Here is a 17608-nt window from a genome sequence, read left to right as displayed (position 1 = left end):
GCTTCTTCATTTGCTCTTACTTTGTCTATTTTTGTGGTCCCATCAGTTCTTGCTTGCAGGCAAATGGTATTTCTTGCAGAGTTTTCAATGCACCATTGTTGCTACTTTGCCCTTCCCCTTCCTTCACTTCCAGGTAACTAACTGGGCCCTAGGGGCGTTCCCACCTCCTACACTATCGGTGTATGTCAATGTGCCAAGTAAAGCTCCTGCTGGATTGATATGGAAGTTTGATAAAGTCCTAACTGCGGTAAGTCAGCTTACTTAATGCAACATGTGAACTGTTATTCTGTGCTCAAATCTAAACTCTCGAGGCTCTATTTTAGGCAATCTGCTTGGCTCCATTAAAAGGATCTACTGGAGGTGAGATCAAAGCTTGCAATTTAGCAGGTGCAGCCCTGTGATCCAAACCTACGGTGCACCTATACAAGAGGTGGGGCTTGGATTAGCAATGTCATACCCACATCTTACAGGTTTTCACACAGACACAGGCACACACTTTTTACAATTATCATTTAAATTTTTAAAAGAATACTATGAATTTCCCCTAAGATACCGTATATCCTTATCTTTAAATGATTTTGTGTAAGGTAAAGAGCGTTAATGTCCCCTTTTCTAAAACACAAGTGTGTTAGGGATTATAGGAGGAGAAAATACGTTTACAAAGGCAGGGTAGGTACCACAGCATATTTGACATGAGCCAGGTATACTTTTCTATATTAAAAAAGTTTACAGTTTACTTTGACTCCTTGTATTACATAGGTAAGCCAATATTTTGAGCCCTCCAGATCACTGAAATGGTTCCTGTGTAACTTCCATTCTCATACTACGTTCCCATCTAATTATGTACTTAATTAATATCTTATGTCTAACTGAAAATCATGACAAGTAATCTGAGGCTGCTGTATTGTGCTTTTGCTGTATTTAAAATACTCTTTTGAAAAAAAAAACATTTTTGGGGTGGATTAATGTAGAATCAGATGGTCGGCAGTTTGGCGGGTCGAATCCCAAGTGCCGCGTAACAGAGTGAGCGCCTGTTACTCGTCCCAGCTTCTGCCAACCTAGCAGTTAGAAAGCACGTAAAAATGCAAGTAGAAAAATAGGGACCACTACGGTGGGAAGGTAACAGCGTTCCGTGCGCCTTTGGTGTCTAGTCATGCCGGCCACATGACCACGGAGATGTCCTCGGACAAGCGCTGGCTCTTCGGAGATGAGCACCAACCCCTAGAGTTGGAAACGACTAGCACGCATGTGCGGGGGAACCTTTACCTTTACCTTAATGTAGAAAAAAATTCTTGAAATTTCACTGTGTAGTTTTCCAACTATATTCTTAAAGATAATGTATTATTTAATTTACTTAATGCAATATGTATGGTTCTCCTGTACATAGAATAAATAACTCACCTGCCTCACCACTGCAGAGAAAAAGAAGATGCACAATTTATGCTGGCATACTTTTCTAGCAGCTCAAAGATTGGTGGACTATATATAAGTTTTGCATTACCTTTACCTTTACCTAATACAGAATATTTTTTTAGGATCCTAATGTGATTTGCCAGCCTGCTAAAACTAACACAACTGTGAAGAACTACCCCAAGCTAATTCAGGTAGCTTATATCTCTAAATGTGACGCAACATTATTCAGTAATTAAAAATATGCTGCTGTACACGTGCAGGCTCGTGCACTGGGTGGTTCATGTTATATAAACAACAGATGGGAGATGAAAGAGAAAAAGAAGCAGAGATAAATCAAAGAAAAACAAGTACTTATTTCACAAGCCTTGATTCCAGTAAATTAGGAATTAGCAGAGGGTAGATTGGGCTTTACAGATTGCCAAACCCGTTTCTTTTAGCAACAATAACTCAAAGACAGAATTTGTCCCTCCAGACTAGGCTGAAATGGAGAATAGTCAGGAGTGGATTTGATGTGTGCACATGAAAAAGACTACTAGCATTGTTTTAGGATTAAAACCTCTCCTGGACCAAGCTTATATTCAGAGGCATCTGGGGAATCTAAGTACAATTTTCACATATCTCCCAACCATTGTTTTATACCTAGAGGATCTAAAGATTCTCAGGAAGGAACTGATAACTCTTGTATGCTGATGCTTCGGTAAATTTAGAATGTTGTTGTTGTTGTTGTTAGTTGCGAAGTCGTGTCCGACCCATCGCGACCCTATGGACAATGTTCCTCCAGGCCTTCCTGTCCTCTACCATCTTCTGGAGTCCATCTAAGCTCACGCCTACTGCTTCGGTGACTCCATCCAGCCACCTCATTCTCTGTCGTCCCCTTCTTCTCTTGCCCTCAACCTTTCCCAGCATTAGGCTCTTCTCCAGTGAGTCCTTCCTTCTCATTAGGTGGCCCAAGTATTTGAGTTTTAGCTTCAAAATTTAGAATAGGTTAAAGGTTTGATGGAAGAGGTGAGCCTCAAGCAGAACTGTGAAGAAACAAAGGAAATCCACTTCATAGGAATTAAGAGTCTTCATAGGAATCTGGGAGTTAAGACACTGGGTTAGGGACAGTAAGGCAAATAAAGTATTTTGGGGGTTAAATGTCTATGGAGATTCTCAGTCATCCAGGTCATAGTTATGCCAAAGATGCTTTTTCACGAGGCAACTGGACTTTCTTGTTTTCCTTTGAAGATGTTTCAGCTGAAGAAGCTTCTTGGTTGAGAAGTGACACGTCTTCAAAGGAAAACAAGAAAGTCCAGTTGCCTCGTGAAAAAAGCATCTTTGGGATATTTGGCAGTTAGGGGAGATATTTGGATAAACGAGGTTGGTAGAGACGAATGAAGAAAGTTGTTACGAGGGACATACCGGGAAGGAAGGAAGGAAGGAAGGAAGGAAGGAAGGAAGGAAGGAAGGAAGGAAGGAAGGCTAAGAATGAGCAACTTCATTTTGAATTGTGCTTAACGATCAGCTATTCAAGAATTAATGGGTATCTAATTTTGAACTAATTTCGTCTTCTGTTCCTTGTAAAGAAAGATTCATTCATTCAAGAAATCCAGTTGGATGGAAGAAGCTGAATGTTTATGACACTCTCAAAAGTAGTAAGGATCCTAAAGGACACAGAGGATACTACTCCAATCCCTCTGAGATAAAGAACAGGAAGGGGCTAAGTTAGCACGATTCCTCCCCTATGAGTAGTAGAATAGACTGGAGACCTACTTTAGAGAGTTTAGCTAAACCGCCTCAGTGTCTTCCATCCAAGTAGATTTCTTGAATGAACTGGGCATTCTATGCTAGGAACATATGAATGGATTGAAACATACTGAAATCTTTCTGGAATTATGTCATCCATAAGTTGCCTTTTTATTTTTATTTGTGTAGATCATTTGGGGGCATGGCCAGTTTCTGAAATATTTCAAATAAATGGTGTGATTCATCATGGAATTGCTTGATCATTAAAACAACTAGCTCTCCAAATAATTACTCCCATCTTAATGAAAGAAGTAACACTCTATTTTCTGACTTGATCTTTTGAAGAAATAGTAAGAAACAATTTCTTCTTACCAGCCTGGGACAGGGCTGTGATCTAAAAATGTCTTCCATCGTTTCTTCTTTGGCGGTTTTATTATTTACAAGGCAGTATATCAGGAGGCCTGCTATGTATGGGAATATTAATTTGATCAAAATAAACAGTCATTTTAAGAAATCTAACAATTCCTTAAAAAGATGGTAAGTGCAGCTGGAACATATCTTTAACTGTACTGTTTTCTTTCTAGTATTGTGCAACTGATGAATATCTTATCTACAAATGTGATCTTGGACAGATAAATTCATCTACGATCCATATTACTGGGATGATGTCTACCCAAAACAATACAAAGGTAAAAACAGGTCAATAACAATGATTTCTATTTATAAGAGGAATTTTTTTCTATTCCTCTTAATTCTGAAACTTGGAGAATGGGAAAAATTATTTCCCTCCACTTCTAATAAATGTTAGTTCCAATTTATTCAATATCTGAATAGGTAGGCAGAGACATTCATTCATTAAGCTTGCAAAGGGAAAAAAACTACAGACCTACAATAAACTGAGATGAGGTATTAGGAAAGAGTCTGTCATCGAAGCAAATGTCTAATCTAGTTATCTTGGTGTCATACATATTACCCAGATTTTAAAATAACCTGCTACTACACCATGTTATGATTTTTTTGGCTTAGCTTAGCATGCTGTAGGAATACAATCGCCAGCACAACTGAGTGATAAATTGCTGAACATCAAATGGTTATACACATTAAAGTTTTCTAGCTTTCTCTGAAGATCACAGTTGTAATTGTGATCTTAGAATTGACCATTCACACAGTACTTGTAATATGTCTCGCATAACCTTGTTTTCCCCTCTCCATCTATTATTGCATTCGATGAAGTGACTGTAGTTCCTTCATAACAAAATTGCACGTCTTATGATTACCAGATTTTACTTAAGAGGTGCTACCAGCGTCCATTTTGGGGACATCATAAACTAACATGGCTTTCCATCTACAACGTTTATAATTAAAAACCTCAAGCAGATGCAAACATTATTGGGCAGGCTACTTAATCTCACAAAGATTTTGAATTTAGTTCTTACACCCACACGTGTTTGAAAGCAAATGACTTGTGTTTTTTTTTTAAACTGAGATATTCATCATATGATTTATGCTGCCTGATGCAATGTAAACTTCATTATCCTTTTATCTTGTTAGGACTCTCTTCAAACCAAGCTTTGCACAGCCTTGTGGGTTGAATTTGAAACCGGAAGATATAAAAATTTCTATGGTCATGAATTTGCCAAAGTTCAGGTGGGTTTGTGACTGAAGTTATTTCTTTCCCTCCTTCTCTAAGAATTTTCTATACAGTATTCTTATGGTATTGTTATCTCTTCTACTCAGTGTTTTTTTTTCGGAAGAAAAAAGGTGCCGGAACTCACATCTTGTTAATCTTTTATTTAAAAATACCGTATGTATATATTTAGTTCTTAGCAGGACCAGTGGTTGAGAAGTAATTAGTATTTTTTTTTCATTTTTAAATTTGGGGTCACACTTTTACACTAAAAATTTAAAAAAGATTTTCAATTCACCGACTTTTTAAAATAAATTATTTACCTTTCGCACGTAGTCAATCACTGTATACCAGGCATGTCAAACTGCCGGCCCACGGGCCGGATGCATCACAATGAAACCGCGCCCTCCCCATTGCCGGCAATGGAGGAAAAAGTCACAATACGACACGTGACATCACGAGTTTGACATGCCTGCTGTACACACACCCACACACATCAGTAGTGCAACAAAGAGCCTTGGTGGAGCAGTGGGTTAATGCCTCCTTACGTAACACCAGCTGCCTGCAATTAGTGCAGGTTCGCATCCCACCAGGCTCAAGGTTGACTCAGCCTTCCATCCTTCCGAGGTAGGTAAAATGAGGACCCAGATTGTTGGGAGTAATAAGCTGACTTTGTAATAATGCCACTTGGGGGGGGGCGAAAGCCCTAATAAGCAGGCATATACATAGAATGAAGGCTATTGCTAAGCACATTGGTTTGTGCTTAAATTGTAAGCTGCCCTGAGTCTTTGGAGAAGGACGGGATATAAATGGGATAAAAATAAAATTAAAATAAAATAAAATAAAAACATAACGATGGCTGCCTGCAGTAAGCACTCAGCGTGCAACCACACGACCAATCACAAGCCGAGCAGTGCCACAAGCAAGCAGCACCATCACAACCAGCGCAGACAAAGTACGCATGCATTGGACCTGACACACAAGCAGCCCGCGTGCACCGTTTTCATGATTTTGCCGCCGACCTGCTACGCTCGATAGGGTGATTCAAGTCGATGTTGACCAAAGATCAAATTTTCACGTTACTTTTAAAACTTTGAAAATCTATCAAAAGCACTGCTTCTACTATAATGTTCCTCCAATCAATCCGTCTATTTTATTTAGGATGGAACCATTCTTAGAACCATTCAAGGAAGTTCACAGAAAGGTTGCAGAACACTTTTAAATTTATTGAACATTTTTCTTTACTTTAATATGGTCAGCTGATCATACTGGCTACAAGCCCTATGTCCCATGATTTTTAGAATTAGAATACTAATTTTACCTTTTGTATTAAATAGGCCATACCATCCCTTCAAATACAACCCAAAATCTTATTTGCAAGTAGGCTTTGTTAGAACCAACCCAAAAAACAACTGGATAAATATTCAAGATCCTCCAAATCTCCTTATCAGACATTATCAGACAGGGGGAGATCCTTCTCTGTGGGCGCTCCGGAGCTGTGGAATCAGCTACCGGTAGAGCTCCGGATGGCGCCCGATCTTCGCTCCTTTCGTCGCGATCTCAAGACGTTTCTGTTTGTTCAAGCCGGCCTAGCCTGATGGGGATTGGTGGGGTTTTTATTCTTGTGTTTTAATTTTAACTTGATGCTTTAGAATTTGATTCCAACTGTTTTAATATGGGCAATTATTTAATCTTGTTTTAACGTTTGTATTTAGTATTTTATTCTGCCCTGTGAACCGCCCTGAGTCCTCAGGGAGAAGGGCGGTATATAAATATTATTAAATTAAATTAAATTAAAATTATTACAAAATATGTTCAGCACACTTCCGGAATTGGTGTTTTGGGAGAGTTTAATTGCTTTTTCAAGAGTGTTAGCTACCTTAAGTGGATTGAAAGGCAAAGTAGTAATAAATCAAGGAGGAGAACGGAAGGGAAAATGTTATGAGGTAATAAAAGTTTGCATCACCAAAACCTTCAGCTGATAAGAAACTTGCTCGGCTAGCTGTTATTTTTATTTAAACCAACTACTTAATAAAAATTCGATGGAGAAAAGATGGCCATATGCCAATCTTAAATGTTTATTTCAAGGGTGTCCCCGGCTGTAAAGATATGATTGTGACTTTGTGCCTCCCTTTCTTTTATATGCCCTACAGGTCACAGAAGTAGAGGTGATAATCATGGTGAATTATCTCCCAATTATAATAGGCAGTGCCGTCGGAGGCTTGATCTTGCTTATTCTCTGCATTGTAGGGCTTTATAAGGTAAGATTACTTTTATTTCAAAAATCTAGAGCGATTTTTGAGGAACTGAGAGTTGGGCTCTTCCTGGTCAGTAGGATTAAAACAATGATTTGATCAGTAATACTTCAAACTAGCATTGCTACCATCCAAAAATTATTCAATTCATCCAATACTACTTTATAATGTCCGAAGTATATTGTCGGGCTACAGTTTCAGCTAGGATTATTTCTGAACATTAATTTGAGATGTCAGAAATTAAGCCTAGGATCTTTTGTTTGCAAAATGCGGGTTGTACCACTGAGAGGGATAATTTCCCAATTGTTGCTAATTATTGTCGATAGCTCTGGCATGGCAAATTGTTTCACAGCTCCAAGAAAGAATGATTGGAATTCTTAAATTCTTAAGATGGTTCAGATTTAAATCTGATCTAGATGCTCTACCATTTTACTTACTTAACTATGAACTATATTTAACGTTCATCCAATATTAAAAATCGAGGCTGTAAAAATGGAAGATGGCTGGAAGGCAAGACATGCTTTTTTATCTATTTGTATCCCACTTCTATTATTTTTACAAATAATTCAAGGCAGCGAACATATTCAGTACACCTTCCTCCTTCTCGTTCCCGTGCCCAATAACTCCATGAGGTGACTTGGACTAAGAGAAAGGGACTGGCCCAAAGTCACCCAGTTGGCTTTCCTGGCTAAGGCAGAACTAGAACTCACCATCTCCCGCTTTCTAGCCTGGTGCCTTAACCCAGGGCTTTTCAACCAGTGGTACGGGTACCACCTGTGGCACATTGGCATCTGGCAGGTGGTACGCGACTGTCCTAGAAAAGTGGTAGCTGGGGAGGGGAATAATAATAATAATAATAAACCTTTATTGTCAAAGTACAACATGTGTACATTGAGATTAGCTGAGCCTCCCCCTGTGCTCTCTCCCCCCAACACACAGTGACAACAAACCCTCCATCCCACCACACTATGTGAACCAACTACACCACACACCGGCCTCCCAAGTCAATTCTGCATAAGATTATGTCCCATTTAAAAGCCTAACAGCCCACAGATAAGAGCTATTTTTTTCAATGAGCTGAACCAGTGGCAGCACCGCACAAGCCTGAGCGAGAGACGGCTGGAGCTGCAGGGCTGTCAGGGCTCAGCGGAAGCCCCAGGATCAGTACTTCTTCAGGGCTGTCAGGGCTCAGTGGAAATGCCAGGATCAGCACCAGGCTCCAGCCGGAGCTCGGCGCTGATCCTGGTGCTTCTGCTGAGCCCAGAAGAAGCGCCGATCAGCTGGAATCTTGCAGCATCTCCAGGTTCTTGTGATTTACATGCAGATGTTTGGCAACTGATTCATATTTATGACGGTCACATTGTCCCAGGGTCATGTGAAGTGACCAAAACCTGCTGCAATCACCCAGCAGAGGGGGGGTGGAATAAAAACCAAACACACACACCCCCGCTGCCAATCCTCAACAGAAATGCTCACAACAATGAAAACCTCGGACAGGAGGAAGAGCACCACCGGGCGGGCAGGCAGATGTCTTGCTCAGCTGTGGCTTGGGGGGGCACTTTTTTCAGTGCCATTGTGACTTCGAACAGTCACTAAGCAAACTGTTGTAAGTCAAGGACTACCTGTACTTCATCACATATTTCCTTTATTTATTTATTTTTTTGGTCATGTTTTTGACACCTTGCTAGGCGACTGGTGGTACTCGGATGTTGCCACATCCTAAAAGTGGTACAATGGGTGAAAAGGTTGAAAAGCCCTGCCTTAACCACTAGATCAAAGTGGATCTCCTTAGCCATTCAACATCTTTAAGCCGAGGCTGAGTCTCCCAATCTAATTTCTGCTTCTAATGGTTTTTCGTACTTTGCATTAGTGTGGGTTCTTCAAACGAAATTATAAACAGAAGATAGAACTTCAAGGAGAAAATGAGAATGGCTTACAAGCAGCTGATAATCTAGAGGATGGTGCAAAGGAGGACAGTTCTAAGTCAGCAACCGAGAAAGAGAACGAAAGCAAACTCCTTACGGAACCATTGAGTAATGAAAATGAGAGCCAGTGATCAAATCACATTCCTCTCTAGAGACTGCAGCCAGGCTATTTGTTGTAAATGCTGTGTGCAAAAAAAGAAAAAAAAACAGTAAACTTTGTGGTGCTGGTAATGAAGACTTCCTTTTCCCTTTTAAAAAAAGAAAAAAGAAGCCATCGTGGCATTTATTTCAAGTGCTTCTACTGACCGTCTTAGAAAGAGAGCCATAATATGTGTTTGCAGCGGCAGATGACAAGATACATGTGATGAGATGACCAGAACAAGACGCAGGCAGACCAATGTGTTTGTCTGTGTTCTCTGCTAATCCCTTGATCAGACACAAATCAGCTGTTTTGTGTGCATACCGTTTTAAGATTCTTTTCTAGAGAATAGTAGCTTTTTGGATTCTGGCCTTTGTTCATCTTACCGGTTGCACGTTAGAAATGGGTAAGGCTTAAAAGGGGCATTGTGCCAATTCTACCTTCCCCCACTTGGCAAGGGATGAAAGAAATTTTCTGGAATTCTGGACAGTAACTACCTACAGACTGTTAGATAAAAAAATGTCAGGCTCCAAAACCAAGAAAGATGCGCTGAGTTACTCCAAAGCAGTTTCCTTTATTGTTCCTCACCTATGGACAGAAATCTTGCCAAACTAAAGCAAACTACTAGCATCAATATACTCTGAGAATTTTTAAGGAGGAGTTGCCTTGAGCCTCATCCTCCCAAAGTATCTAAACTTCGTTGTCTCTTGGTCCTCTGGAATGTGGCCCCTCCCTCCTGGGAATCCAGACTACATTCCACCACATTAATTCCCCTTGGAGATTACAGGGGCCAAATCCGATCACCAGCTTACCACTTCGGCTTTCTTACCGGAGTCTAAAATCCTCAAAGAGTAGAAGGAGAGAAAACAGAATGGCTTGGACCGCTGGTCAAGAGCTTCACCATCTTAAGCACCATTTTGGCCCTGTAGGATGTCTCTAAATACTCTTGATTTGATTTATATTTCTTCCCATGTTTGCTATGGGAGGGAATGTAATAAGGGGATGGGAACATCCACCCCTAAAACATCGAAACAAAAAACATGAAGGGTAACTAATGATTGTCTGTTGCTGGTTAAAGTAAAGTATTCTGTCATCAGAAAATTTGGAGCAGAACAGAATCCGTAAAGTAGGATACAACTTAAAACAAAAAATAGGCAGTGTGTGTGGCATCAAACTTACATGACTTTCAAACTCTGGGATTGTCTGAATTTTTCATTGATCAATTTTGCCCTTATTTTTAGTCTTTCTTTAAGTATTGGGGGAAATTTTGTTGAATTTCTCTTTCCTCACTATATTACAACAAGGGGCCTTGTTAAATATATATTTTAGTAATGTATTTGCCATAATGTCACTTTTTCAGAGAGTCTTTAACCATAATGTGAAAAGGTAAAATTACGGTACTTAACAATTTCACAGACGGTGGCCAAAATAAATGGCTGTTTTAGATAATTTTTACTTTAATAAATGAAATCAACTTTCCAGAACAAAAAAAAAAATACACATATCCAGAATCTCCATATATCACAAATCACTAATGAAATTCCCTAACTCTGAAAAGAGGTTTGTTGTGCTGCTTCTTTGGAGGGGGGAGGGAGAACCCATCAGTATATATGCAAGTTATATGCAAGTATCTTGAAACTGATCTGAAGTATGTTGAGTAATAATCCTGGCTCAATTTAAAAGAATGCAGGGTGCTTGAGTGGAATCAAAAAGAGCATTTATTAGTTCAGCAGAAGGAGACACAGAAAAGAGAGGATTAGAACGTTACAAAAATAATTACAGCTGGGAGAGATTCAGAGCATGCAACAGAAGTCTCAAAAGGTGTTCTAGTAAAATATTGGAGTCTTAACAGTGTCCCCACATTCTGCTGGGTTCCTAAGTAACAATTGCGAAAATAAAACGACCGTATTAACTTTTTTAGCCCCATCCCCGAATCCCAACCTCCTAAGTCAATAACTTCAAAGCTTGTAGACTGAATTGAAGGAAGATTTCTCCCAAATCAACTCCTCGAATCCAGCAAGAATTGCCACTGTAAGGAAAGGCACCCACTTATTTATTAAAAAAAAAAAGACATCTTACCTTGGAAGTGTCGTGAAACTTTTTTTTTTAAAGAAAACTTGGGCTGGATCGGGAAGAATTATACACCCTGTACGTGGGTAATGTTTAAAAACAGGCTGAATAAAATCACCCTTTGGAATTATTCTGATCGGCAAACGGCACAAGGCTTGGAATGATACAGGGAGCCGGATCGTATAGCTTGACCATAAGGCAGCCACCACACCTCGCTCTGTAGCACAGGCATGCAGGGACTGGAGTGAGGGACATGTTCACGTGGAGAGCAGAGCAGACACCACAGAATATCCTACAAATATAAATATACAACAAATACGACAAATATTTGTTGCAGAAGGACATGACCGCTTTGCATCTAGGTAGGGTTCGGCTGTTTGTCCACAATCACTTTTGATGACTTGCCGGTTTTGAGCCATTTTGAGCACTGTAGGCATTCTACTCTCTTCTACTGTATGCCAGTCAATCATTTCACTTCCTGAAACCCCCCAGCTTCAGCAGGGTGACTCGGTCTCCGGCTTCTTCCTTGTTCTCTCCAAGCTGCCCTCCCCATTGCCTAGCCAACTTTGCTTCTCACTATCCTCTTCGCTGTCCTGCCACTCCTGTTCCTCAATTAATTTCTCCTGCCTTAAATGATCCAAAGTGGTCTCCCATTCTTCCCTCACGCTTTCACCTCCGTCATCCTGCCAGCCGTGCGCTGTGATCTCGTCCCGACCTTTTCCCCTCGTCTCTGAATTACTGTCCTCTTGTACGTATTCTTCTACGCTTTCACCACCACCACCACCACCGTCATCATCATGACACTCTAGTCTCATACTCAGATTGTCGTCCTGGAAACTCTCCTCTGCCCTCCTATAGTCATCATCATCATCATTGTCATCATCATCATCGTCGTCCTCCTGACATTCCAGCCTCACGCTTTCAGCACAATCCCCCTGTGATCCCTGTTCCAGTTGTTCCTCCTCATCGTCCTGCCACTCGGTCCCCGTGGAGGATTCCACACCATCTTTCCAGATCTGCCTTGTGCTTTCTCTGCCATCCTCCTGCAACTGTGGCAACTCATCAACATCATCCTGCCACTCCACCCTCAGGGCCTCATCCCCGTCCTCCCCCCATTCCTGACTCGTGGCCTCATCCCCAACACCCTGCCATTCGGGCTCCATAATCCCTATTCCATTCCCTTGCCACAGGCGGTCTGCTTCCCCTCCCACTCCCTGGTCCCCCTCCTCTTCCATCCCAGCCGTCTCCCATCCTGCTATCAAGGTCAGTGTCTCCCCTCTCCTCACATGGGCTCGCCGATGCTGAGAAAGTGCCGACTTCTGTCCAAACCCTCTTCCACAATAGGGACATTGAAAGGGCTTCTCGCCAGTGTGAGTTGCTTGATGCTGAAGGAGAGCTGAACTACGCACAAACCCTTTCCCACAGTCTGCACACGAATAGGGCTTTTGTCCTGCATGAATACGCTGGTGTATATGGTAGGTGGAGCTGACACTGAAACTCTTCCCACACTGGCTGCAGCAGTAGGGTCGTTCACCTGTGTGAGTCCGCTGGTGTTGCAAGAGTGCCGAGCTTACGCCGAAACCTTTCCCACACTCATCACATTTGAAGGGTTTCTGGCCTCGGTGCACCCGCTGATGCTGCTGGAGGTTGGAGCTCTGATTGAACCCTTTCCCACAGTCTGGACAACGAAAGGGACGCTCGCTCATATGGATCCTCTGGTGACGGATCAGATGGGAGCTCTCCGCAAAATGTTTCCCACACTCAGGACAGCCAAAAGGCCGCTCTCCGGTATGAGCACGGAGATGACGGACTAAATCAGCCCGGAGACGAAAGGTTTTGGTACACTCCCCACAGGAAAATGGGCGTTCCCCAGAATGGAAGCGTTTGTGTTGGGTAACCTTTGAGCTCTGAGAAAAGCATTTTCCACAGATGGAGCAGACGTAAGGCTTCTCCCCGGTGTGTATCCGCTTGTGCTGAATGAGATCCGAACTGTGGCTGAAGCTCCGCCCGCACTCTGGACAGGTGAAGGGTCGTTCGCCTGTATGTGTCCGTTGGTGGATGATGAGATTGGAACTCTGTGAGAAGCCCTTGCCGCAATGTGTGCACCGGTATGGCTTCTCACCTGTATGAGAACGCATATGCTGAACTAAGTGAGAGTCCTGGCGGTAGCTTTTATCACAATGGGGGCATTTGTACGGTTTCTCACCTGTATGGACGCGACGGTGACGGATTAGGTGAGAGCTGTTACTAAAGCTCTTCCCACAGTCAGGACAAATGGTAGCTTTGGGTACTCTGTCATTGTCAGAAAGATTATCTGTAGATTCCTGTTCCAGAGATATGAGAGATTCACCGTTACAGATCTCATGCCGAGTGCTTTCCTTCTGATGGTCTTCTATTATAATACCTTTCACTGGAGAGTCTCTATGTTGCATTTGTTGGTCTCCTCTCTGTTTGTTCTCTGATCCTGCTACCTCTTCTTTGTTTTCATGTGTCATCTCAATGCCTGAAGTAAGAAGTTATATCACAACAATTTAATCTCATTCTCACCAAATACATTTAAGCTTTTTACTGTATGTTACGTTAGGAAATCTGATTGTATCTGAAAAATAATTGATGGCAAAATCAAGGATTTTTTTTAATCAAGTCCACTCCTGATTTACAGTGCTACAAACCCACACCAGCTAAGAGGATGTGTAGAGGTTAATTTAAATATCAGAAATTTATTTAACTGACTTTCCCATTTAAGTTATGATGACTGAACATACATTTTCTTGGATCCTTGTAAAACATAGAAATATTTGAAAATTTAAATATTATTGTCCACCTACATCTAGAAGAATCTCTGTAAGTCTTGAAATGAAGCAGAATTTAACTCTGAAAAATGGTAGTGTTTCATTTTTATTCTTACTCAGTCATTAGCATATTTCTTAGTGAGACAAAGCCAGCAAAATTTATTTCCTTTGTAATAAAACAAAGAAGTTAAAGAGTTTAGTTAAAAGATATTTTAAGTGTCTGGAATTTCTCCCATAAGGTGCATACAGAATTTAATATTTAAAGCCTCAAGGAAAAAAAAGAGGTAACTGTAAAGTGACTTTGATTGTGAATCACAGGTTGGGGGAAGAGCATGCATTTATTTATTAAAGTTCTATGATACTCTTGAGATTTTCTAGGACAGCAGAGTAAAACCAAACTACATTTTAAAACAACTGAAACAGAGCACAAACATTAATACATACATACATATAACATTTAACATAATAAAAGCAGCAGCCCCAATAAAATATCTTTAAGCAGCAATATATTAAAAGCAAATACGATTAAAAATTAGAAGTACCTTTACATTTAAAAGATAGACTTAAAACTAAATCTTGTTATCAGAATCCAAGATCTATGTCAACATTCTTCTATGATAGAACTGAAATAAAGGTATATATTTATATGCCCAATATAAATATATATTTTTTTAAAAAAACTATTAAGAAATTGTGACTAGGCTAGGGACATTTAATAATGACAAAAATCAAATTTGAAAGAAGAATTCCAAGTTCACAACACACTTACTGAGCGAAATATATTCAATTTATTCCTCACCTCTTAATGTCTCTCTTTCACTACAGTCTTGGAGATCCAGAACATAGGCTGGTTTTCCACTTTCCATGTGGGAAAATTGCAACAGTTAATTCTGAGGAATTCTGATTCTGGGGGGGGGGAAGAAAAAAACCAGATTTCTTTAACATGAGGAATACAGATGTCTGTGAAATTCTTTCTCAAAAAAAAAGTGTCTTGAGTCTCCAGAGCCCCCCCCCAATTATTTTCTCCCCCCTCCCACATGCACATGTTTGCTAGAATTTCTTCACACGCTCAAGTTATATATATATATATATTTATATATTTATTAGATTTTTATACCGCCCTTCTCCCGAAGGACTCAGGGCGGTGTACAGGGCAATAAATATTAAATACAAAGTACAAAAGTTAAAGAACAATTAAATAATTATGCCCAATATATCCCTTACATTTTACAGTGTAGAGGTATGTCACAATTCCCAACCATTCGAAACAAGATTTCTGTTCCTTATATAAAAACTACATTCCTCCTCAGTTTGAAAGGATAGATTGAAGCTAGCATAATAGATTTTTTTTTTAAAAAAACACTATTTACCAAAATCATTCGATTTTTTTTTAAATTTTATTTCAAAGCCATTCCTCTAACAAAGGAAGGTTATTTTGACAATTAAAAAAAATAATAATACAGCGAATGAGATGGACTGGAGCTTTCCACCTTAAGTTTCTCTCCCATCCCCAGTTTGCTGTCATTGCAATTTCCTGACCAGGTTGTTCTTTTGATTCCCACATGTCCACAAGCCCTTTCATCTTCTCCTCAGGCTGTCCACAGAGATACTGCTAGCGCAGCCATGTCAAACCTTGTTGCTTGGTTGTGCCCTCCCTGACGTGTCCCCCACTGGCTTTGTTTTCCTTAAAGAGTGGGCACGGGGAGGCTGCTAGATGCCTAGCTATAGAGATCCGCTTGGAACAGGAAGGTCCCTTCATGATTAAGACCCTTCTCCAATCGTACTTCCTCCTGGGTCCTTTCTAGGCAGCAGAAATCTTGTCAGCTCTACTATTTTAACTCAGTCGGCTCCCCAAGTACCGCTTGGGTGCGACCCTCGTTAAGAAAAACGGCTTTATTCCTCAACGGACTTATAGAATTTAATACGGGCCCTTTATTTCAAAGTTATTGGCGGGTGTTTTTTTTTTGAAGCATTATTCTGGTTTCTGTCTATTTTTTTTTCAGGCCCACTCAGGTTGCCGCTTAGGGTTCAGTATTACTGCCGTTGCAAATAACAGTATTTATATAGTATTCAAACGGGATTTAGAAACTAAACACTGTTTTCTCTGTGGTTTTTCCTCAACTATCCTTCCTTGCAGGGTGGCAGTTCTTTACTTAAAAAGAACTGTCACTCTGCAAGGAAGGATTATTGAGAAAAACACAGTCAAAGCAGAATGAGCCAGGTGCCTTTGGCCAGAAGGGCTGACTACAGGTTGTCCTTTACTTACAACCACAGTTGAGTTTTGCCCCATTTTATGACCTTTCTTGCCATAGCTGTTAAGTGAGTCACTGCAGTTGTTAAGTGAATCTGAATTTCCCATTGACACTGCTTGTCAGGTCACAAAAGGTGATCACATGACCCCAGAACACCACAATTTTCATAAGTATAAGCCAGTTGCCAAGTCTCTGAATTTTAATCATTTTGGCAGCTGCATTTAGGCTTTTGAATTCTTCTCTGTGGGAAGTTCATTGTTAAATTTCCACTTTGACTATAGTACAGGTAGTCCTCAACTTACAACAAGTTGTTTGGTGACCATTTGAAGTTACAACAGCATTAAAAAAAGTGACATTACCATTTTTCACATGACTATTGCAGCATCCACGTGGTTACATCATCAAAATTCACATGCCCTGGCAACTAGCATGTATTTATGACAGTTGCAATATCCCAGGGTCATGCAATCACCTTTTGCGACCTTCTGGACATTATGTCACTATTATTTATTATTTCCCCCCCCCAGAACAGCTTCATAGTAAGATGGGCGGCAAATAAATTTAACTAATACAAATTTCATTAATACTAGCAGCCACTGACAACTGAGGAGCACATGGCATGGCTTTGTAATTTGTTAGCAGACAATTGTTTTGCATTTTAAACATGCTTTGCATTTTGATTTGACTCACTTTTCTCTCTTTTAAAATGGTAATAAAACCTGTAGACTTCTTATCCTATGGCTGTGTGGATTGATTAGATAGCTTCTAACATCCTTACACTGAAAAGATGTTATAAAAGGATGGCTGGATACTATCTCCTGATAAGAAAAAGTTTCAGTGTCAGCTGGCATTTGGTTATCTAACTTCAAAGAACATTTACGGTTGATTTACTGTACAAAGGAGGATTTACTTTTATCTTGTCCAATCAACTTTCCTCTTTCGGGTTTTTTTTTCTTTGTTAGCAATAAAAGGGGATGTAAGCTAAGGATCAGGGTTCCTTGTTTGAATAAGAGGAACCCCTTTGGTCTGAATATTCTGATAAATTGTAATAAAATGATCTTCCTGTCTCAGTCTGTCTCACTGGAAAATATGCATGCCAAGGAACGAGCCTAAAAAGAGCCGTATTTGGCCTTCACAACCTTCACCCCCCCCCTTTTTTTAAATCCACCTGTGTACAATTGAGCACAGATCAGTGGTGCAGAACACCCTAGAAGCCAGACTCTGCATTAATGAAAAAAAATAACCCATGTTACTTCCAAGTGAACATGGGCAGGTTTGATAATTGATAGAACCAAAATTTGTTCTTTCTCAATTGCATCTGCTTTCCCCCACCCCCACCCCAACATTTTCTATTAGTTCTGTCCTAAATAGCATATTAGCTACTGCTAAGCTTGTAAGCCACCCTGAGTC

The 17608-nt window shown here is 40.4% G+C and overlaps 2 protein-coding genes across 5 annotated transcripts in view; one reads left to right on the top strand and one right to left on the bottom strand.

Moving 5' to 3' along the window:
• ITGAL (integrin subunit alpha L) overlaps window positions 1-11559 on the top strand; it is a 77268-nt gene extending 65709 nt beyond the window's left edge. For 2 of the 3 annotated variants that reach the window (XM_083378070.1, XM_083378069.1), the window contains exons 25-30: window positions 134-247; window positions 1536-1604; window positions 3723-3827; window positions 4690-4785; window positions 6919-7026; window positions 8891-11559. In XM_083378070.1, coding sequence (XP_083234196.1) covers window positions 134-247; window positions 1536-1604; window positions 3723-3827; window positions 4690-4785; window positions 6919-7026; window positions 8891-9076 — 678 coding nt within the window. In that variant the 3' untranslated portion in view covers window positions 9077-11559. The remainder of the gene's footprint in view (window positions 1-133; window positions 248-1535; window positions 1605-3722; window positions 3828-4689; window positions 4786-6918; window positions 7027-8890) is intronic. The other variant, XM_083378071.1, reaches the window with a different exon arrangement.
• On the bottom strand, window positions 10785-15723 carry LOC310649558 (uncharacterized protein). 2 transcript variants are annotated; one of them, XM_083378074.1, is made up of 3 exons: window positions 15437-15723; window positions 14746-14852; window positions 10785-13657 (listed from the first exon to the last, which is right to left on the bottom strand). In XM_083378074.1, exons 2-3 carry the CDS (start codon window positions 14810-14812, stop codon window positions 11649-11651), a joined length of 2076 nt encoding a protein of 691 aa, XP_083234200.1. In that variant the 5' UTR covers window positions 14813-14852; window positions 15437-15723; the 3' UTR covers window positions 10785-11648. The 2 variants fall into 2 exon arrangements, with proteins under 2 accessions (XP_083234200.1, XP_083234201.1); XM_083378075.1 differs by having other exon boundaries at window positions 15486-15723.
• Between the last annotated feature and the right edge of the window lie 1885 nt (window positions 15724-17608).

The sequence above is a fragment of the Vipera ursinii genome (assembly GCF_947247035.1).
Source record: "Vipera ursinii genome assembly, chromosome: Z".
Lineage (NCBI taxonomy): Eukaryota > Metazoa > Chordata > Lepidosauria > Squamata > Viperidae > Vipera > Vipera ursinii.
The sequence above is the reverse complement of the archived record's forward strand: the minus strand, read 5'-3'. Positions and strand labels throughout refer to the sequence as shown.